The 24258-nt window shown below is 43.0% G+C and overlaps 1 protein-coding gene across 1 annotated transcript in view; it reads right to left on the minus strand.

Annotated features, from left to right (window-relative positions):
- Positions 1–3492: 3492 nt before the first annotated feature.
- Positions 3493–24258, minus strand: part of LOC116523608 (NACHT, LRR and PYD domains-containing protein 12-like) — a 40630-nt gene continuing 19864 nt past the window's right edge. Inside the window, 2 exon segments of the mRNA XM_032238724.1 lie at positions 3493–4857; positions 4859–5154. Of these exon segments, the coding sequence (XP_032094615.1) occupies positions 3493–4857; positions 4859–5154 (1661 nt within the window).

Genomic DNA, 24258 nt, shown 5'->3' on the forward strand with positions numbered 1-24258 from the left:
CTTCCAGAAGCAGATGCCATTTTCAGACTGACTTCAATGAATTTTGGCCACTGCAAAATCGTGCTCACTTCTGAAAGTGGGCCATGGAGTTTACAGATGGACCAGCTTTCTCTTCTTCTCCAATGTGATCTATGGGGCACTGTAAAGACTATGGAGCTCTCTGGAGATGGCTCTAGAGAAGAGCAAGCTGCTCCATTGCTAACCGACATGGCCTGCTTTCAGAATTGAGCACCATTCTGGACTGGCCACTATTCAATTGGCCACTCTTAAAATGGTGGCCACAGCTGGGATCAAGCCACATGGCTAGTGGACAGCATGACTTCCCCTCCTTCCCTAATCCAAGTTCTGGAGCTTTGGAGTTCTTCAAAAGGTTATGGGTGCTACGGTTGATGAAAGGTGAGGAGAATGGTGTGGGATCCAGTGAGGTGGGAAGCCATTTAAAAGAAGATACAATAGCACTGAGCCTCTTCAGATCAAGCATTTATTTTAAAAAGCTTCTTCATTTTGTTAAGTTGCCTAGAAAAATAATAAAGCAGTCTTTAAAAATAAAGTCTAATCATTTGAACATTCTATAGGCATTTATAGTTATTGACTTACCTCCTTGCAGCAAACAGCTTGATTAGCACAAGAAAAAACAATCTGCCTCTGCCTCCCAGCAATTTGCCTTGTGCAGCAAACAGCAAGTTTCACTTTCAGTTTCAGCAGGGGCCTCCCAATCAACGGCTGTTTCAGACTGCAGGGATTGCTATAGCCCAGTGATGGCTAACCTTTGTGCCATCATGTGCCAAAAGCGGGGGGAGTGCAGGAGAGATCATGCGCTGGCATGCCCACACCCATAATTCTATGTGCGAGACCCCCCACATGCATATGTGCACGATCCCCACCCTCCCCCTGCTTTTGGCGCATGATGAACCCATTTTTCACCCAGAGGCTTTCTAGGAGCCTGGGGATGGCGAAAATGGCATCCCCCCCCCCCCCGAGGCCCTTCAGAGACTTCAAGAGGCTTCCCTGAAGTCTCTGGAGGGCAAAAAACAGCTGAACGCACATGCATGTTGGAGCTGACAGAGCAATGCCACGTGTGCCCTAACAAATGGCTCCACGTGCCACCTGTGGCATGCGTAACATAGGTTCACCATCCTGGCAATAGCCTATTGCCGCCTCCAAAAAACCCATGTTCCCTGTTTGCTGCAAGAAGGTAAATTTCTAAGAGGCATAGGCCAAAGAGTGGGGGCCAGTGGGTGAGTGAAGCTACATTCAGTGTATAAGACACACTCAAATTTTCATCCTCTGTTAGCGGGGGAAGGTGTGTCTTATACGCTGAAAAATATGGTAGTTGTAAGGGCGAATGACTGCAGGGATGTTGCAGCATTCATAACTTCAGAACTGAATTGTTAGTAACTTTTGCAGGTCCATCTTAACTTTAAACAACCTATCATAAGTCAAGAACTTATTGTATGTCTAGAGCATCTCTTGAAGGAATTAAGATTTGAAGTGGCATCCTGAATACAAAGAAAAGAAATAAGAACAGAAAATATTTCAGGAATCTCTAAGTGCAACAACACACTGTATTAAGCACAGTCTGAGGAGAACATGAGCTCAGCCCTGTGGCTAAAGCAGAAAAGTCTGAAACCTGGGAAGAGAGCTCTTCAGTCAGCTTTGTTTCCAACAGGTAACAAGCAGCTACAAAGTACAATGTACAAATTATTCTTGTTTCCTTCTATTGGATGGAAAAAAAACCTACATTGAAGCCAATCTTCACAAGAATGAAATAATTTTAAAAAACTGTGAAACCATAAAGCTGTAAAAGTGGGGCCTTAAATGTTAATCCTGCAGTTTATTCAGTATAACAATTTTATCAACAAGACTAGAAAATGAGCCCTTTATCAATTCAATGCTGAAGCAGAGAAAATATTCTCCCAGGAATTGTCTTCAAGTCACACCACTGGGAGGAATTCCTTATCTTTCTCAATCTATATCTCTTATTTGAAATGAAAAATGAGATAGGGTTTGAATTAAAATCTCAGATAAAATCTCAGATATAGTCAATCTTTTTTTAAAATGACTAATTTCAAAATGACCTTGTTTTAAGGGAGGAGCTTAAGAAGTTTCCAATTATTACAGAAGCACCTTTTTATGTTATCTGCCATGTAAGAGGGAAAGATTTACATGCAATGAAACTCTCAAATGTAACATTTGAGAGTGTTGAATTAGCCTTTTTAATTAAAGGGAGAAAGACCCTGAGTTTTACTATGGCCCAGTGAACTTCAAATTTCTGTAAAGACTGTCAGGAATGGGCTCTGCATAAAATAATCAAGTTTTTAATTTGTTTATTTAAAACTGCTACAGCATCTAGATCTCAATAGCAATTGCCTCTCTGCTCTTGAGCTGAAATAAACACTTCCTGATGATGTTATGATAAGGCTCTTTAAGTTTGAGCAGGATTGATTGATATTGGCCTCACAAAAGGACAACTGCTCATTTTAAATCATCCTCCTATCCCAGCTAGCCCAAGCTATCTTTTCATTCAAATAGAATAGAGCTGGAAGGGACCTTGGAGGTCTTCTAGTCCAGTCCCATGCTCAACCAGGAGAACCTATACCATTTCAGAGAAGTGGCTGCCCGATCTCTTCTTAAAAATCTCCAGTGATGAAGCACCAGGGGTGGGTTCCTGCCAGTTCTAAACTCTTCTATAGAAGAGGTTCCACAAATCTACAGTGCCATTTAGAACCGGTTCCAGCTCCCTCCCCGCCATCCGTCCGCACATCATCAAGATGTAAAGCAAGAGGAGGAATTCTGGGAGTTGAAGTCCACAAGTCTTAAAGCTGTGAAGTTTGAACACCCCTGGGTTTTTTTTTCTAAAGGGTTAGGGGTGCAAGGATCTTATAACTTGACAGTTTTAAGATTTGCGTGCTTCAAATGCCACAGTTTTTGAGCCAACATTTTGGTTGCTAAGCAAGAGCGTTGTTAAGTGAGTTTCACCAGATTTTACAAGTTGACCACACTCACCCAGTCACATGACTGCCAAGCCACTCCCACTCAATCACATGGCTGGCAAACCACTCCCACAAAGCAAGCCACACCTACAGAAGAGGTTCTAAAAATTTTTGAAACCCACCACTGTGAAGCACCCACAATTTCTGAAGGCAAGATGTTCTAGTAATTGTTCTCACTGTTAGGAAGTTTCTCCTTAACTCCAGGTTGCTTCTCTCCTTGATTAGTTTCCATCCATTGTTTTCTTGTCCTGCCCTGAATTTGACCCCCTCTTCTTTGTGGCAGCCTCTCAAATACTGGAATATTGCTTCACTTCTCAGAAAATACTTATCTTCACTTCTAAGGACTGAAAGCCATCATTAACTTAGCTGCCCAAACACACTTATGCATACTCCCAAATGACATTTTTCTGGTCTATTATTATATTTGAAACAGTAAGTTATAGAAACATGGTGACAGGATCATAAACTAAATGAAATGTTCAACAGACTTTCAAAATACTTACTCATTTTTTGGAATATCAAAATATTTAACAGATAGTTCCTTTAAATTCTGGAAGTGTTGTATACAATAGCTGAGCTTCATCAATTCCATATCAGAGCGGCAATCAAAATCCATTTTAGTTATGCCACTTAGTGCATTTTTTAGAAAATTGTCATTTTGTGTCTCATATAAATAACTGAACATTTCTGTTAGCTCTCCGAAACCATAACTATCTTTTTTAAGATTATTTTTCACCCAGTCTTGCATGAATTCTTTACTCTTAGGAGAAATTTCCCATCCAAATTCTTTTTTCAACTCTCTCATTCTATTTTCTTCATTTAAAAAACCAAAGAGGAAGTGAAATCCTACTTCAAAATCAGTCTTAAAAGATGTATTTGTTTCTAATAATGTCTGCAAATTTTTATTCAGATTTTGAGAATGCTGCTCATCTCCTTCTTCTTCTAGGACATAAAACAGAGCAGCAAAAAACTCCTGGAAGCTTAAGTGAATGAAGCTGTAGGTTTGAATACAATCAATGTCCCTTTTGAAGATGCTCTCATTCAGAAAAAGGGGGAGGGAGTTTCCCTGATCTAAAATGTGCTTCTTGACTTCTTCCTCCATAAATAGTATTTGCCGTTTGCGGATTCCTTCTTCAGCCAAAGAGCATAAGCCTTTCACATTGGTTTGGACATCCTTTATGGTGGATTCTTTATGGTGATACTTTAACAAACTGGAGAGATACAGCATATAGATTTCAGTGAGGGTGTATGGTGTCTTCTGAAGATCTTTGCCTCTCTCCATCTCCTGTTTCATTACTGTACAGATGATCCAGCTCACAAGGGGAATGACACACATGATGAAAAGCGTATAATTTTGTTTAACAAATCTGAGAACTTGAGTTGCTTGATCTTTATTTCCAAAAAAATTGTAGAAATATTCTTCTCTTTCCTTTGTAGAAAATCCCAGTATCTCAAAATAGCCTGGGCGCTCTAAACATTGATGGAGTTTCTTCAAAGCAGTTGGTCTTGTTGTGATTATAAGAGAGGATTTACGAAAAAGCTTTTTTTGAAATAAGCTGTTCAAAAGAATTCTCACTGGTTCCTTCTTCCAGGGATCAGTGCAAAAGTAGTTTTCAGGCTGATCAAAGGAATATCTTAATTCATCAAACCCATCAATTATGAATAGAAGCTTTTCTTCATTTTTCAGTATATTTTGAATGACATTTTTCGATTTATGCTCGAGCCATCCTTCTGAAATTATCTCTGCAATGCTCTTCTCTACCTCTGCATGGAGATTCATCTTTCTACAGCAAATATAGAAAACATAATTAAATTTGTCCTGGTAAAGATGTTGAGAAGCCCAATCAAGCATGATTTTTTTTGACCATTATGGTTTTTCCAATTCCTGCAGCTCCTTGTAGTACAACAACTTGTGGAATTAATCCACATTTATCAGGGTTAAATAATGCTTCAATACTGGTGGAAGACTCAGCTCTTTTGCTGATGATTTCATCATGTTTCCATCCTATAGCAAGAATTTCATGTTCTCTCTCCTCTTTGGATGGGTGATAATCTAGGATCATTAGCTTTGAGTATCTCTGATTGAAGAGCACATATTCACCTGGAACAGCATTAGGATCTTGTATTGTTTCGAATTTGTTTTTTATGTAATCTCTGTATTCTAAAGAAAGAATGAATAAAATTAGAAGTGTGAAAAATAAAGCTTGCACAAGACACTTAATTAAGTGTTTTGTCTGTGTATCTTTCTCCTTAATCCAGAGTGTGGCCCCATCCACCCTCTGGATTAATATGTTGAAGGAAGTTGTAGGATACTTTGTTAGTTGGTTTGTCAGAATTTATGTTAATAGGCAAATACTTGTTAATCAGTACATTAAATAGTTATCATTTTTAAATTCTTTTTATTCAACACAACATTTCTCGAATGCATGAAACACTAACAGGTTATATAAGGTTCTTTCTTTGGATTTTGATAGATGGATATTTTTAAATATTACCACCACCACCCCTTGGATATAGTAAATATTCTCAGAATGCACGTAATTCCCAGCATATTTCATGTTTAGGGTAGATTGTTTTTTATTCACAAAGAGAAAACACACACACAGAGACACACAATGATGGATTTTACACAATGAAATATGTTCTTCAGTAAATTTCTATGGGGTTCTTCAGTTCAAACTGTCTCTTTCTACATATCCGTTTCAATATATCTTTAACAAGATGCAGTTGTTATTAAAATATGAGGTTTCAATTCCCCAAATTCTGAATTGTGCAACTATTCATATGTACTGATGATACCAAATGTTGAACAATTTCATTCAGCGTAAATTCTCTCTCCTAAACCGTCTGTGTGTGTGTGTATGAGAGAGACAGAGAGAGAGGGGGGGGAGGGAGGGAGGGAGGGAGAGAGGGAGAGAGGGAGAGAGAGAGAGATACAAACAAAAATATATGACATTTTAGTTACTTAAATTTCCTTCGGAATATAATAGATTACTAGATAATCCCTATCATTACTTCAAACTCAATATCATGTCTTCTCATATCCAGAAAATTGCATTTTGGTCCCTTTTCATATGTTAAATCAATGAAATGCAATAATCAGCATGTCAGGTCCCTGTCAGAATGCTGTCCTTCTGAAGAGTGGGGGAGGCTTTGTGGGTTGAATGTTTTGCATACTTTCACTTTTGATGGTTGGGACTTTTGGGGGAAGGGAGAAAGGGCCATCTGTAGAGGCTCCCTCTCAGCTGGTTCCAGCCTGGAATTCAAGGTCACAGTAATCCTAGGACGACCTCATCTCACCATCCAGCCTCAGACTTTTCAAAACAGTTTTGCAGCATTTTAATGGCTACTGATGGACATGGGGCACTGGGGTGCGAGCTGAAGATAAAAGTTAGCCTAATGCTTCACACACACATTTCAGACTCCACCTGACTTCTGTGCAATCATTACTTCTCAGTAAAAGTTCCTTTTCAAATGCAAACTGCTTCAACAGTCTTGCTTTCTTCTGAGGCAGATCGTTACATTGGGTGGAGTCTGCAAAGTGATCAACCTGGAGAGGAACCTACCCTACCATGGGGACTGTGCAAATGATGTCAACACAAAACAGTGATCAAGAAAAAACTGAATTCTGGAGCAAAGCCTCTGCCAAGCCTCAATCAGGCATGAACTCTACCGGACGGACAGAAGAAGCTGCCAGTCTAGGTCAGACTCAGCCAAGAGTAGATGGCCCATAATTGTTGGCATGAAGGACAACTGGGAAAGAAGGACAGAAGGAGAGACCTTTACCCAAAGCAGTCACGGGCAGAGATGGAGAGAGGAGATGGAAGTGCTGGAGGATGAGGATGAGGAAGTGATATGAAAGTCCTTCCCTGGGCATGAAATCTGATGGAAACCTTCAACAATTGGGGGTTTTCCTAGCACAGGTCATCACCTACATGCAAGAATATGGTAACAAAATCCCTATCAAGGGAGATAAGGTCAAAGTCATCACTCTGGCAGTAGAAGGGGTTGCAGCCAGGTCGATGATAACTCTACACAGTGCCAATGCCTCTGAGCTGCAGAACTTCTATTGATTCATAACTGCCCTGAGACAGCAATTTGAAGACCAGAAAGCCAGAGATTGTAATGACGTGTATGTTTTGTGTTATATTTCAAGTTCAATTGTTATGCCTAGCTCTTTAAGAAGGTTAGGAAACAGTTAACTTTTTTAATGATGTCATCTAGGGTAGAAGGTAGTTTCTAAGATGGCTGCCGCTGAATAAACACAGGCCTCTAGTTCAAGCTCCTTGCTGTCTGCCTTTATATTATGCCAAGTCATCACATGGTACCAGGAGTGGGGTGAGAAGAGTCATGGCAGCAAACAGCAACACAAAGAACATTCCTTCCCTGGATTGGGAGTCAGGGAACATATCTGAAAACTGGTCAAATTGGAGGGAGCTGATAGAGCTTGTGTTTGCAGTACTTGATGCAGACAAATGGACTGATCAGCAGAAAGCAGCACACTTTTTAATATGTGTGGGACAGGAAGGACGCGATGTGTGCAGAGCCTAGGCAAGCAAGTGGGGAGAGCACTGCAGAGGACAAAAAGAAAACAGGTACTGTTTGCAAAGTTTGAAGCATACTTAAGGTGACCAGACGTCCCGATTTTGGCAGGACAGTCACAATTTCGCACAATTTGTCCCGCGTCCCGGGGTGTTCTTAAAAAGTCCCGATTTTTGTGACCGGACCCAGAAGTAAGCCTGCCCCACCCCCAGCCCTGTATACCCGTCCCAGCCGGACAGTATTTTGTCCCTTCTGTCTCCCATTTCTCAGAAAAGCAACTTCGGGAAGGTCCTTTGCTAGCAGGTAGGTTCTAGGATGCCTGCCGCCACCAAAGGACCTTCCCAGAGTTGCTTTTCTGAGAAATGGGGAGACCGAAGGGACAAAGTACCATCCATTTTCCCCATGCCATGAGGGCAGCAGGAAGACTAGGACAGGGATCTCCTCTCGGCTCCAGCCTGGGAGAGAAGTAGCAGAGAAATGTAAATTAGCATTTTATATTTTATTTGCTTTATTTGCTTTCAGCTCGAGCAGGGCGGGGAAAACACCTTGCCAGAGGCTGCTCGAGAACTCTTTCCGAAGAGAGGGTTTGGGAACTGGGCGGGCGAGATTGGAATGGGAGCGCACTTGTTCCCCTTTCCTATGGCCCGCCTTTCCCCATGGAGCCTGTGGACGCAGCTGCTGGCTGTTCAGGTGGCCTGGAGGGAAGCACCAAACCTCCTGGTGTGGACCTGGCATTGGAGAGCCGCATTTCCAAAGCATAGCATTATTTCACTCCTCTCCCATTTTCGGGGGGGGGGGAGATACGAGAAGTGGGTGGTGGCCACTTGGGGAATATTTGTGTCCCTGGGAGATCTGCTCTTCCCTGCCCCTTACCTCCGAAGGGGAGGTCAGGCGTGGGAGAGAGTGCTAATGATGACGATTCCCTCCTGTTTCTGCGGGTTTGGGGGGAGGGGGGAGAGAAGGTAATTGCAGAGCCTGAACTGAAGTTAGGAGGCTGACTCACTACAATAAGCAGTGACCATTATTTGGAGGAAGAAAAAGCATAGCTGTGCGACGGAGATTCACTTTTTCAGAACCTGTATCATCTTTTTATCAAATTTTAAAAAAGCCTTTTAAGCATTCTTATTCCTAAAGGCAAAACCCCCCATGAGGCTTGCTGGAGAATGGAGCAGAGGTGACGTGCGAGGGGGAGGTGGGGTGCCATGGTGGGGGGGAGATGTTGCTGAAACAATTCGATCTGTCAGGAACTCAGAGGTGGGGGGGAGGTCAGTGAGAAGCCTTTGCTGGCCCGACGCCAGCCATAGCTCTGAAGTTGCTTTCCTTTCTATTGAAGCTCCCACTCAGCAAAGCAAGTCCTTTGTACCGGCTAGAAAAGGTCTTCACTCACTCCCTCTTGCAGCATGCCCCGATGTGAAAAACGCCAAGATCGGCGCACTTGGGGTTGCTACTGCTGTGACGTCCAGGGAGGCTCCGCTAGTCTGGAGCCCATCCGTGGTGGGAGGGATCTCCCTCCTGTTACTCGTCTTCCCTGATGGGCTGGTAAGGGGATAGAAAAAGTTTTTCTCCAGTCTCAGGTTTCAGCTTCTTGGCTTCATTATCTCTTTCCAGCTTCTTTTGTTGAGCCTGTAATTAAGGTTCTTTTTTATGTCTTAGGAAAGATCACTTGGTTAAAAAGAAGAAAGAGGCTCCACTGGTCCAGAGCCCATCTGCAGGTTGGGAGGGAGGGAGGGACAGACAGAAAGACAGACAGACAGAGACACAGAGAGAGAGACACACACACAGAGTGAGTGATTAAGTGAGTGAGTGAGAGACAGGCAGACACACACGCACAAACACACATATACACACAGAGTGACAGAGAGAGAGGAAGGGAGGGGAGAGAGATGGAGAGAGATAGAGAGAGAGGGAGGGAGAGAGACAGAGAGAGACACACACAGTGAGTGATTAAGTGAGTGAGTGAGTGAGTGAGTGAGAGACAGACAGACAGACACACACACACACACACATACACACAGAGTGACAGAGAGAGAGGAAGGGAGGGGAGAGAGAGGGGGGGAGGGAGGGAGACAGACAGACACACACACACAAACACACATACACACAGAGTGACAGAGAGAGAGGAAGGAAGGGGAGAGAGGGGGGGAAGGGAGAGAGCTTTCAATTTGTAGGGATGTAACCTGGCTGTTTTTGCCTGCTCTCAAAAAGATGACCAGGGTTGAACCTGGCTAATAATTGGAGGGGAACCCACCTGGGAATCTCATTACTATATATTTAATAGGAAAATATTAAAAATTGTCCAAAAGAAACAATGACAATTTCCATACTACTGCTAAGAAAATTACGACACATCAATAGGATTTTTTTAGGATTTTATTTATGATTTATAGGCCGCCCTTTTCCCTGAGGGGACTCAGGGCGGCTTACAATACATGGGAAGGGGGGTGCAAAACAAAAACACAAGACAGTGCATAAATAAAAATAAAACAATAAAACGCAACTTTCATTCAACATTCGGATGGGGCGAATTAGAATCTTATCCCCAGGCCTGGCGGGATAGCCAGATCCTAAGGGCTATGCGGAAGGTCTGGACGGTGGTGAGGGTGCGAATCTCCACGGGGAGGTCGTTCCAAAGGGTCGGAGCTGCTACTGATAAGGCTCTCCTCCGCGTAGTCGCCAGTCGCCACTAACTGGCGGATGGAACTCGGAGGAGGCCTAATCTGTGCGATCTAATCAGTCGAAGGGAGGTAATCGGCAGGAGGCGGTCTCTCAAGTACTCACATCCACTACCAAGGAGAGATTTATGGATGGTAAGTAGCACCTTGAAGCGCACCTGGAGATCAACAGGTAGCCAGCGCAGCTCGCGGAGGATAGGTGTTATGTGGGCGAACCGCGGTGCGCCCACAATCACTCGCGCGGCCGCATTCTGGACTAGCTGAAGTCGCCGGATGCTCTTCAAGGGCAGCCCCATGTAGAGCACATTGCAGTATTCCAGCCTAGAGATCACAAGGGCTCGAGTGACTGTTGTGAGGGCCTCCCGGTTCAGGTAGGGTCGCAACTGGCGCACCAGGCGAACCTGGGCAAATGCCCCCCTGGTCACAGCCGACAAATGATGGTCGAAAGTCAGCTGTGGGTCCAGGAGGACTCCCAAGTTGCAAACCCTATCTGAGGGGTGTAAAATTTGACCCCCCAGCCTGAGCGATGGAACACTGGCCAAATTATTGGGAGGAAAATACAACAGCCACTCGGTCTTGTCTGGGTTGAGTACCAGTTTGTTAGCTCTCATCCAGTTCTTAACGGCCTCAAGGCCCCGGTTCATCATGTCCACCGCTTCATTGAGTTGGCACGGGGTGGACAGATACAGCTGAGTATCGTCCGCGTATTGGTGGTATTTTATCCCGTGCCTCCGAATGATCTCGCCCAGCGGTTTCATGTAAATGTTAAATAGTAGGGGTGATAAGACCGAACCCTGCGGCACCCCATATGTTAGGGGCCTCGGGGACGATCTCTGCCCTCCAACCAACACCGACTGCGACCTGTCCGAGAGGTAGGAGGAGAACCACTGCAAAACAGTGCCTCCCACCCCCACCTCCCGCAGTCGTCGCAGAAGGATACCATGGTCGATGGTATCGAAAGCCGCCAAGAGGTCAAGGAAAACCAGGATGGACGCAAGGCCTCCATCCCTGGCTCTCCAGAGATCATCGGTCAATGTGACCAAAGCGGTTTCTGTGCTGTAACCAGGTCTGAAGCCGGACTGGAAGGGGTCAAGATAACTAAAATTATAGGAACTGAGTTTAACTCAAGAGAAACCTTTCTAAAGATAGACAGTTATATAACAATTCCACAATTCTGAAAGAACAAGCTTGTTCTATATGAAATTTAATGCTACAGCAGAATGAAGTAACACTGAAGATAAGTGCAGGTAGTCCTCAATGCACGACCACAAATTTTGAGCCCAAAATTTATGTTGTTAAGTGAGTTTTGCCCCATTTTACAATTTTTCTTGCCACATTTGTTAAGTGAAAAAAAAAAGTTTTTTTAATCAACCCCTTCCCCCCCCCCCCCCCCCCGGTCAATGGTGTCCCTCTTTACCAATGTTAAAATCTGGTCACCTTAAGCACACTGCAACCCGAGAAAAAACTCCACAATGCAGAGAAAATTGTTTTATGAGAGAAACCAGTGTGGAGGTGAATCTGTGGGTGAATGGGTAGCCCAGCTGTGCTTGCTTGCCAAAGACTGTGCTTTTTATGATGCTGGAGATATGATTAAAGACCGTATTCTGATGGGCAGTAAGTTTAAGGAAGTTCAGGAAAAACTGCTGCAGGAAGAAGACTTAAATTTTGAGAAAGCCATAAGGATTGCCAGAACATATGAAATGTCAAGAAAGGACATGCAGGTACTGGAAGGAACACAGCACCAGATCAATGCTATAAAAACTCAAAGCAGTAGATATGGTCAAGAAAGGGCACACAAAGGAACAAAAGGCACTTATGGCACTGGAGCAAGTAACAGAGAAGCAGCTTGTGGATATTGTGGAAATATGCACCATAAAAACAGTGTCTGTCCTGCAAGGAGGCAAATATGTAACAAATGCAAGAAAAGAGGACACTTTGCCAGGGTGTGTAAACTGTCTTCGCAAACCAGAAGGCCATAAATACAGGCTGTACACGCCATAGAGGACAATGATGACCATGCAGGGTCAGACTCGGACTGCTCCCCGATATATCTTGCAGCGATACAGAAAGCACATCAGTCTGCAGATAAAGCCAAGGAAACATTACAGATAGGAGCCAACAAAACTCCAGTCACATTCAAAATAGATACTGGAGCACAAGTAAATTGTGTGCCAAGCTACATATATCTGGAACACCTCAGGAATGAATCCCCCTTAGAGACTCTGGACCTACCGAAATTAATGGGATATGGTGGTGAAAAGCTAAAAGCACCAGAGGAAGGCCTGGTCCAATAGAATGGAAGGGGGGGCACCCAAAAGGCCGCGGCAATGATAACGTAGCCAGCTGCCGGATCTTATCGAGCACCATGTCAGGCTAATCATCCCTTCTTTGGCATAGTTTAATATAGACCAAGGGTCGCCAGAACAAGAGTAGAAGGTATCAGCAAAGATGTGGGAAAAGATGTTAAAGATGCCAGAGAAGTGATGTGCCAGTGCCTGGAGGCTGTCAGGGTCTGGATGGGAATGAACAAGCTTGCACTCAATCCTGACAAGACTGAGTGGCTATTGATGCTCCCTCCCAAAGATTGGCTAACTATTCCATCTCTCAGTCTGGGGGGTGAAATTATACGCCCCTCAGAGAGGGTTCGCAATTTGGGAGTCCTCCTTGATCCACAGCTGACTTTAGAACATCATTTGTCGGCTGTGACCAGGGGGTCCTTTGCCCAGGTTTGCCTGGTGCACCAATTGCCACCCTATCTGGACCTGGAGGCCTTCAGATAGTCACTCACACCCTCATGACCTCAAGAATGGATTACTGTAACGCGCTCTACATGGGGCTGCCCTTGAAGAGTGTTCAAAGACTTCAGTTAGTCCAGAACGCAGCCGCGCGAGCGATTGTGGGTGCACCTAGGTACACCCATGTTACACCTATCCTCCGCGAGCTGCACTGGCTACCCATTGGGCTCCGGACACGCTTCAAGGTGCTAGTTGTTACTTATAAAGCCCTTCATGGCATCGGACCTGGGTACCTGAGAGACCACCTCCTGCCAATTACCTCCCAAAGACCGATTCGATCGCACAGACTTGGCCTTCTCTGGATTCCATCTGCCAGCCAATGCTGGCTGGCGACCCCCCCAGGGGAGAGCCTTCTCTGTTGCACCTCCGGCCCTCTGGAACGAGCTCCACGTGGAAATCCGGACTCTTACTACCCTCCCAGCCTTCCGTAAAGCCACTAAGTTCTGGCTGCTCTGGCAGGCTGGGGGCTGTTGAAGTATCCAGCCCCACTGTAGCTATGAATGTTGTTGTATTTTAAATTGTTGTATTGTCTTATTAATCCCTTCACCTTTTTATTCAAATTTTCAAATTTCCCCTTTTTATTGTAAGCCGCCCGGAGCCCTTCGGGAGTGGGCGGCATACAAAACTAATAAAACCAAACCAAACCAAACCAAACTAATGGGTTGCTATCATGTAAAATGTGCCTACAAGGGATTTGAAAGGGTTTTACAATTGTTTGTGATAGAAACACAAGCCCCAGCTGTGCTAGGTCTCAAAACAAGCAAATAGATTGGACTTGTGAAGATCATAATGACTGTGGATGGTGGGCATAGAGGTCTGACAGAAGCTGATATTAAACGTGAATACTGTGATCTATTCAAGGGCCTGGGGTGCCTCCCAGGCATAAGCCACATATGTATAAAGGTGCACAGCCTGTCATCCATGCCCCAAAGCGAAATAGCTCTAACTCTTGTGGATAAAGTTAGACAGGAACTCACTAGGATGGAGAAGTTGGGAGTAGTAAAGAAGGTCACTGAACCATCAGAATGGGTCAGTTCTATGGTTGTGGTGGAGAAGAAGAACACAGGTGCATTTTGCATATGCATTGACCCGCGGGATTTGAACGAAGTAATAATGAGAGAACACTACAAACTCTCCACCATGGAGGACATAGCACACAGGTTAGTGACAGTGTTCAGTGTATTAGATGCCCAGTCTGGTTACTGACAATTGCATCTTGATAAAGTCAGCAGTTACCTCACTACTTTCAACTCCCTTGCGAGTCCATGGCACTTCACAAGGGTACCTTTCAGCATAGCGTCTGCACAGGAAATATTTCAAAAGAAATCACATGAACTGATTGCTGGTCTACAGGGTGTTGAAGTAATAGTTGATGATTTGTTGGTCTATGGAAAGGATCAAGTAGGGCATGACAGAAACCTTATTGCTTTGCTCAATCGATGTTGTGAGAGAAATCTTAAACTCAATCCAAATAAAATGCAAATTGGGGTAGGAGAAGTGACATACTTTGGACACCTACTAACCAAAGAGGGCTTGAAGCCTGATCCGAAGAAGATAACAGCAGTTCTTAACATGAAGGCCCCAACCTCCAGAAAGGAACTGGAGACATCATTGGGCATTTTCAACTATCTATCTAAATTCTCTAAGGGCCTCGCTCAACAGACAGCACCATTACGTACATTGCTGCAGAAGGATGCCATTTGGTGTTCGGCTGCGAACACAGAAAGGAATTTTGACAAAGTGAAGAAACTGATCACTAAACATCCAGGGCGAATACTGAAATACTTCAATGCAAATGCTGACACCGTGCTTCAAGTGGATGCATCCCAGTTTGGGCTAGGTGCTGTACTGACTCAACAAGGACATCCTGTGGCATATGCTTCACATGCACTGACCACGATACAAACTAATTATGCTCAAATTGAGAAGGAGATGCTGGCCATTGTGAATGGATGTGAGAAATGTCACCTATACATATATGGTTGCCCAGTAGTTGTAGAAACTGACCACAAGCCATTGGAGTACATACTACAAAAACCGCTAGCTTCTACACCTCCATGCTTGCAGCGAATGGTTATAAAATTACAGCAGTATGATCTCACAGTGAAGTATAAGCCTGGGAAGGAAATCCCAATGGCTGATAGCCTGTCAAGGGTGTTTCCAGAAGGACATGAAGCCAGGGATGAACCTGAGTTGGAAGAGCAGGTACATACAGTGCTACTAGAACTGTATGCCAATATCAGATGTACGGCTGGGGAAAATAAGACAAGACACCAAACAGGACAAAGTACTAGAGAAACTAACTCGTGTCAGGTGCAATGGCTGGCCAAAAAACACAAGAAGTTATATCCTGAGCTGCAGGAATTCTGGCCTGTGAAAGATGAACTATCCATTCATGAGGATATCATATTAATGGGTGACCGTATCCTTATTCCTAAGTCACAGCAGGCAGAAGTAATGGAACAAATTCACCAGGGACATTTGGGCATTACTCTGTGTAAGCACAGAGCATGGGAGGTGGTCTACTGGCCTCATCTGGACTCTGATATTGAAACACTTGTAAAGAAGTGTGACACCTGCCAGACATTTCAAAAAAACAATGCGAAAGAACTTCTTACACCGTGGAATGTTCCTTCACGGGCATGGAGAGATTGGCTACAGATATTTTTCATTTTGAAGACATCCACTACCTGATGATAGTAGACTACTACAGCAAATAATTTGAAGTAGTGCAGCTGGGAAGTCTAAAAGTATCAACAGTCATATGGGTTTTTAAGACAATACTTTCAAGACATGGAGTGTGTGAAGAACTTGTGTCTGACAATGGGCCACAATTCTCATGTGCTGAATTCCAGTGCTTGAATGGGGAATCAAGCACAAACCCACAAGCCCTTATCACCTACAGGCCAATGGCCTAGCGGAGAAGTATATTGGCATAGCCAAATCCATTATACAGAAAGCACAATCATCAGGGCAGGATGTGTATTTAGGCCTATTAAACTATCGTGCAACACTCATTGAGGATGCAGCTGCTAATGTGGAGAACACTGAGGACTACAGTGCCTACTGCTCTGCATAAATTGCAGCCTCGTTCCATCCCACATGAATGGGTAACAGCTCAGAGGAACATAAATATGAGAAAGCAAAAACTGTATTTTGGTAAATCTACCAAGCCTCTTTGTCCACTGTGTGCTGGGCAAGCTGTGAGACACAGAGTCACTGGGAGAACATGGGAACCTGCTCGAATTCTCAGAGAAGACAATTCACCAAAATCATATGTAGTTGAAACCGAATGTGGACAGCAATTGAGAAGAAACAGGTGTCATCTTCGTCCAGACACTGCTGCTGATATTGCGTTGGAAGAAGTAAACAACAAGGAAAATGAAGCGCAAGCACATGATGGCACAGAATTCCTGAAAACAGATATACAGCCTACCGAGAACACCAAGGATAATGTAAGCATATCAGCATGTGACAATGCCGGGACTGACTCACAACCTGACAGCAATTTTACTGATGATCAGACAGCGGTAACTTTCTCTCGCTATGGTGGAGCTATTAAACCAAAAATATGGAAAAAAATTCTATCATATTAGATGTTTTATACTTAAGGGAGATGTAATGATGTGTATGTTTTATGTTATATTTCAAGTTCAATTGTTATGCCTAGCTCTTTAAGAAGGTTAGGAAACAGTTAACTTTTTTAATGATGTCATCTAGGGCAGAAGGTAGTTTCTAAGATGGCTGCCGCTGAATAAACATAGGCCTCTAGTTCAAGCTCCTAGCTGTCTGCCTTTATATTATGCCAAGTCATAACAGAGACCACATCAGAAATGTGAGGCAAGAGTGCAGACCAGCAGCAGAGTGCACAGAGGTGTTTCAGGACCTGGCCTGTCACCTCATGAGTTGCTTCAAAGATGGGCTGAAGGATGACCTGCATATCATGTGTGTTGTGAGGGTGGCCCCTGCTCACCTCCACAACTGATGTGTGCTGGTTGAGGAGGTGGAGATTGAACAAAACCAAAACAATTATTGTAGCAGCAAGGCATGGAAGAGGTTACTCCTGGAAACAAAGAGGGAGGCCACCAAACCCCAAGCCCAGCCGCAGAACCTGACAGAGATTTGGATAATGACCTCTTGGTAAGTGACCTCATTGTACCCGTAACTATGCCCATAGAATTACACCTCCCAGGAACCAGACAGAAAGGCTCACTGAGAGCCCTTCTAGACTTGGGGTGCATCAGGTGCTTAGTAAGCCCAGTTCTGGTGAAGAAAATGGGGATTCATCTAAGGATTCTAAAAACCCTGATTGCATTTTGTCATCTGGTGGTGGGGGCATTCCTGCCACATTTGCCACTGAACATTTAGAGATACAGATGGTTACCCACTCAGAGATTTAAACTTCATAGTCTCCCTGGGGATGGAGGGGCCTCTGGTCTTGGTACTAGCCTTGGTTGAAATAGTGGAACCCATGCATGGAGTGGAGGGTTTATTGAAATTCCCACCAGGCAGAAAGCCCAAATACAATCAAGAATGTGGGATTAAGAGAGTTCTTCACCAAGAGGTGGGAACTGCAAGGGAAACTTTTCCCGGCCATCCCAAGGGAGTATCAGGACCTGAGGGAGATGTTTAGTGAAAAGAGGTTGGACAAACTTCCCCCTCCTCAGCTTACAGACTGTCCTATCAAAATTATCCCAGGGGCTAAATTGCTGAAACCAAAGCTCTACACAATGACCCCCAGGGAATTAGATGAGCTCCATGCATTCATTGACAAAAACCTAGCTCAGGATTTTATCCAACCAGCCAGATGCAGAGTGGATGCTCCAGTCCTATTTAAGGAGAAAAAGGACCAATCTTAGGGTCTTTGTGTTTTATTACAGAGGACTGAACATGGTCTGTGTGGAAAATATACACCCCCTTTCCCTCATGAAGAATATACTGACCCTTTTGGCAAAGAAGAATTTTTTTTACAAAGTTGGATTTGTGGGAAGCTTACTACTGCATTAGAGTCAGAGAAGGAGATGACTGGAAAATTGCTTTCAACTGCTGACCTGTTTTCAGTTTAGGGTACTCCCCTTTGGACTACAAGTGGTGCCCAGAGTATCCATGCAGGTGATAAATGAAGTCCTGCATGAGCACCTGTATAACGGGGAGTTGGTTTATCTAGATGACATTTTACTTTACACAGAAATGAAAGCTGGGCATGTGAAACTAGTCAGACCTGTTCTCCAGGACCCTGGTGCTACTAAGTTGCATGCCAAACTATCCAAATGTGAGTTTCATCAGGGTAAGATTGCCTATTTACGCTATCAAATTTCCCATGAAGAAATCAAAATGGATCCGGAGAATGTGTGGGTAGTGCTGGAATGGGTACCACCCTATACCAGGAAGCAAATGCAGAGATTCCCAGGATTCACCATTTTTATAGACAATTAATTCCTTCTTTTGTGCAAATTGCCCTCCCCATTACACACTTACTGAAGAAGAAAGGGGGGGGGGAACAAACCTAAACCCAGCCAACCACTGAAATAGACTATGGAGTACCAGGGACATTTGAAAAACTCAAACAGCTTTTCTCTGCCAATTCAGTGCTGAAGGACCTGGATCCTGACAAGCCATTTATCATCCAGGCAGACACCAGTGATGTAGCGGTAGGAGCCATTCTGATGCAAGAAAATGAACAGGGACAGTTACAACTTTATGCCTACACATGCAAAAAGCTGACTGAAACTAATCAGTGCTGGGCCATATGGGAGAAGGAAGCCTATATAGTTCTGTGGGCACTGCTTTCTTGGAGGCATCTTTGGAGGAGAGTAAAATTTATTTCCAGGTATGGACTGATCACCAAAACCTGGAAGCCTTAAAGACCTCTGGAAAGCTCTCCTCTACACAGGTGCAATGGGCCCAGTACTTTCAGAGATTCAATTTTATCCTATGCTTTTTGCCAGAAGGAAAGAATTTCTTTGCTAACGCTTTGTCAAGAATGCCTCAGTACAATAGCTCTAAGGTGGAAGTAGTCAAACCTATATTCCCATTGAATCAGGTGGTTGACCAAGTAACCATGAGAACACAGGGAAAAGGAAAACTCTGGATGGGCCACAGCAGGGGTAGGTTTCAAATTTTTTTACTACCGTTTCTGTGCACATGACTTGTTTGGTGGGTGTGCTTGATGATCATGTGATGGTGGGCATGGCTTGTTGGCCATGTGACTGGACAGGCATAGCTTCATGGCCATGTGACTGGTTGGTCATGAGACTAGGTGGGCGTAGCTGCTTGGTCATGTGACTGAGTGGACGTGGCCAACTTGACGTCACTCACATCAAGGGGTGCCTTACCTGGCCTCTCCTCTCCTCACAGGCCTTAACGAGATACAATTTTTCTGTCTATTTATTTACTACTAAACATCCAAAATATATTATTTAATCCTATATATATATGCCATATGTGTACATACATATTACATAGTATATAGTGTGTATAGGCACACAAAAAGATACATTATCTACTATATACTGTATGTGTATATACGTACATACACATACACACACACACAAACAAACACACACACACAAACACACACACACACACACATGCAATAGGTACACAATATTTGCCATAACTTCTCATATCTGGTAAAGAAGTCCATTGCACAGAGAAAATGTTGACATTATTTTAAATTACTATTTAAACTGTGGAAATTTGGATAACACCAATAAGCATCAAAAGAAGTGGAGGAGGAGGCGGTTTACCAGTTTTAGATAGATTTGAGCCAAATATGACAAAATAATCCAGGTGATAGGATAGAATAGAATAGAATAGAATAGAATAGAATTCTTTATTGGCCAAGTGTGATTGGACACACAAGGAATTTGTCTTTGGTGCATATGCTCTCAGTGTACATAAAAAAGTTTCCCAATATAAGGTTTCCTGCTGGGGCAGGGGGTTGGACTAGATGACCTCTGAGATCCCTTCCAACCCTAGATTGCTCTGCTGTTTCAAAGCGTCTTCTGAAGCCACGTCTAGTGCTAGGGTTAGCGGTCCTTCTTTCCTCTCCTTTCTCTCCTTCCTCTCTCCCTCCCTCCCTCCCTCCCTCCCTCTTTCTTTCTTTCTTTCTTTCTTTCTCTTTCTCTCACTTTTTAGGATTCCCATCTAAAGGACCTCTAGAAGTGTTCAAAACTGATTGTACTCTGTGGTAAAAGCTTTAGCTCAGATTCGTTAACTTGACTATAAATGATCCCATTTAGATAATTTAGATAATTTTTAAGAATGTGGAAATGAGCAAAACTATATAGTAGAGAAAGAAAGAAAGAAAGAAAGGAAGGAAAAAAGAAAAAGAAAAAGAAAAGGAAAAGGAAAAAGAAAAGAAAAGAAAAGAAAAGAAAAGAAAGAAAGGTGTTCAGTTCTTAATATTTGAATATACAATATCTTCTTAATAAACATACCAGTAATAATGTATTAGAATATTTCCTTTCCTCCCTCTCTCCCTCCTCCCTTACTTCTTAAAAATTGTTTGGGGCCATGTACAATTCCTTCCTTCCTTCCTTCCTTCCTTCCCTCCCTCCCTCCCCCCTCCCTCCCCCCTCCCTCCCTCCTTCCCTTCCTCCCCCTCCCTCTTTCTCTTCTGAAATTAAAAACCTCCTTCTGAGCAGGCTTTTCAATTTAAAGCAGAAGTCTCCAAAGTTTTCAACATTAAGACTTGTGGAGTTCAACTCCCAGAATTCCACAACCAGCCATGCTGCTAAGTTTTGAGACTCCTGATTTAAAGCTACAGCTTTGTTTTCCTTTGCCAAGTGATTTCCTGGCTGAAAAGTGAGTCCTGATTTTTTCCTTCTAACACCTCACTCTTTCTTTATTCTTCTTTCTCTTTCTTTCTCCCTTCCCTTCTTCTCTCCCTCCCTCCCTCTCCCTCTCTCCCTCTCTCTCTTTCAAGGAAACTGGCAGGGAAAAAAGGCTTTTAAAAGTTTTTTTTAAAGCTTCTGTGTATTGTGCGCCTCAAGCCATTTTTCCCTGCTGGTTCGGGCATTTCAGCCTTACCTGGAAGCCAATAAAGCCCACCCACTGATCTCCTGCTAGCAGGCTGGTTAATGGGGTGTGCACGGGGAAGCCAGAGGGGAGCTGATGAGAGCTGTCTGAAAGAAGAAGACTGAGGGAAAGAGTGTGTGCTACAGCATGCTTCCCTCCTCCCATGGTCTCCTCAGTGCTTGTTCGTGCTCCCCCTCCCCAGTCTAGCTTGACTGCAGGCAGAGCCACATTGCCTTTTACAAGGCTGCTATCTATGAAGCTGGGTGCTGGTGAGAGCTGGCTTTTTGCATAGCGTTGTCCAGCTGTTGGAGGGGAGGAATGGCTTCCTCCCCAGGCCCCTGACCTTGTCCATTTTCCCCCGATTCGGTACCCACAAATTCTTTTCAATGAAGATTGTTCTGCGCATGTGCAGAACAGAAAATAAAGATGGCGGTGCCCAGGATAGAACCAGTATGGTCATGTGCCTGGCCAAGTTACCTCCTATTCTGCTGAACTGAATAGGTAGAAACCCATCTCTAGGCCACAGCAGCTGCTTTTAAGGCCACTCTAAAGGATGACACAAAAAATGTTTGGCCCATTCAGGACAGACTAACTTGGGTAGAGGTCAAGCTATATGTGCCTGCCAGTCAGAGACAAGTGTGCCATGATGCCAAACAGGTGGGACATTTTGGGTTTGTTAAAACTTTACACCTCATAAAAAGGCAATTTTGGTGGATTTCCTTCAAAAAAGACATTGAAAGTCAGGTTTCCAGCTGCTCTATTTGTGCTTCAGCAAAGTGAAGGCAAGGGAAGACACCAGGTCTCCTCCCCCAACTGTAGCTGAGCCCTGAGCACACTGAACAAAGATCTCTACGGACTTTATCATGGAACTCTCTGAAAGCTCAGGGAACACAGTAATTTAGGTCATAATGGACCTTTTCTCTAAGTAGTTCCATTGTATCCCCTGCCAAAAGATCCCCACAGCTAAAAGTCTGGCAGAGATGTTTCTACACCACTTCTATTGATTACATGGCGCTCCACAGCAAATAATCTCCAACAGGGGGATCCAATTCACTTCTAAATTTTGGAGAGCTTTTTTGGACCTACTGAGTACTGAACAAGAACTAGGTTCTAGTCACCATCCTCAAACTAATGGTGGAATCAAGGAATCCAACTCGGTTCTGGAACAATACCTGAGATGCTTTGTCAATTATGAAGAAGACAATTGGATGGAACTCTTGCTCTTTGCTGAAGTTGCCTACGACAACACAGTGCACAGTAGCACCGGTTTCACTTAGTTCCAAGTAGCTACAGGACAAGAATTCAAACCTAGGCCTAAATTACCAGAGAAGGATCCTCTAATTCCATCATTTAAAAAGTGGATTACTCAACTATAAAACACCTGGCCTATAGTGGGAAACAAAAAAGAGAAATCTTGGGGAGGGTTATTCAAACAATCTATTGAAAAGTGGTAGAAAAAATTCAGAAGAAAAGACATAATACATATAAAAAGAAAAAAAGAATCATGGGATAAAATTAATGGGAAAATTAATGAAAAGTGGAACATTAAAGAGAGTAAGAGATGAACTAAGAGAAAATGGTTAGAAAAGAAGGAAGAGAAAGAAGGGCTATATTAGAAGAATAAGATGAAACATGTTAATACTGTTAATGGTATGTAGCTAATTAAGATGTGAGGGAATTATATTAACATTATTGTGGATAACTAATTAAGTAAAATGCTTATTATATAAAAATTGAATTTGAGGATATATGCTACCTATAGAAAACAGAATAACAGAAGGAAAATGAAATGATAAATTTGATTTATTTCTGAAGGGGCAAATAATGATATTGTTTATGTGTTAAGAAAAAAATAAGTTTAAGATGGAAAATATGGATAGAAAATCATATGGCTAAGATTAGAAATGGAAATATGATGTAAAATGAATTATGTATATGAGAGAATGTTAAAGAGGAAAACCCAGGCAACACTTCAGTTACAATTTTTTTTTAAAATTTGTAACAAAAAATTAAAAAAAAATGTTTGAAAAAAAAGAAAAGAAAATTAGACCAGGTCTTATTTTCAGGGAAACACAGTCTAACAGCATCTAGTTGAAAATAATATTTTCCACCTGAGTAGAAAAGAAACCATCCCAATAGCAGAGGAACAAAAGATCAACTTCTAATTGACAAAATGATTTTGGAAAACTGCAAGAAAAGGGAGACCAACCTGAACATAGTATGGATAGAGTACAAAAAGTACTTCAACTCTCTGCCACATGACTGGATAATCAAGTGCTTAGAAATAACAGGAAGCAGTAGAAACACCAGAAGTTTGGTGCAAAGACCGATGGCACAATGGAAGACACAGTTGCAGGTCAATAGTGAGAGACTGGGAGAGGTTAATATCAAGAGAGGAATATTTCAAGGAGATTCACTGTCACTACTACTATTTGTCATTGCAGTGTTTCCTCTCTCAACAATACTGAATAACTCAGGCCATGGCTAACAAACATCTACTCTCCCACCTCCTTTACATGGACGATCTGAAGCTGCATGGAAAAACTCAGTTTAAAATAGAATCGCTGCTCAACACTGTCCGTATATACAGCCAAGAAAATGCAATGGAATTTGGATTAGACAAATTGACTCACTATCAAACAAGAAAAAATAGTGAAAATTGAAGGAATCAAGATGAAGATGATTATTACAAACATCTGAGTATCATTCAAACTGACAACCTCAAGCACATTGAAGGTAAGAAAAAGATTAGAGAGAGTATGAAGAAGATCTTAAAGTCCAAATTCAATGGAGGAAACACCATCAAGGCAATCAACACCTGGGCAATTCTAAGCAGAACTAAAAGCAATGAATAGGAAGACCAGAAAAATAATGACAATGAATCATTCTCACAGTGACACTGACAGACTCTACCTACCAAGGCAAATAGGTGGGAATGGATTGTTGCAAGTACATCAAATGGCTGAAGAAGATAAAATCAGGGGTGAAATCCACTTATCTTTGCTACTGGTTTGGTAGCAATGTGAGCGTATGCACAAGCGTAGGACCTCCCAACTTTTAAAAGCATTTTTAAACTACCTGTTCAGCTATGCTGTGTAACTGTCGGAACTTTTAAAAAACTTTTTAATGCATTTTATAACTACCAGTTTTTCCAAATGTTTTTTCTGACAATTGTGTGGCATAGCTGATTGTCACACAGCTGATTATCGGAACTTTTAAAAACTTTTAAAAGCA

This window comes from Thamnophis elegans, unplaced genomic scaffold, assembly GCF_009769535.1.
Source record: "Thamnophis elegans isolate rThaEle1 unplaced genomic scaffold, rThaEle1.pri scaffold_62_arrow_ctg1, whole genome shotgun sequence".
NCBI lineage: Eukaryota > Metazoa > Chordata > Lepidosauria > Squamata > Colubridae > Thamnophis > Thamnophis elegans.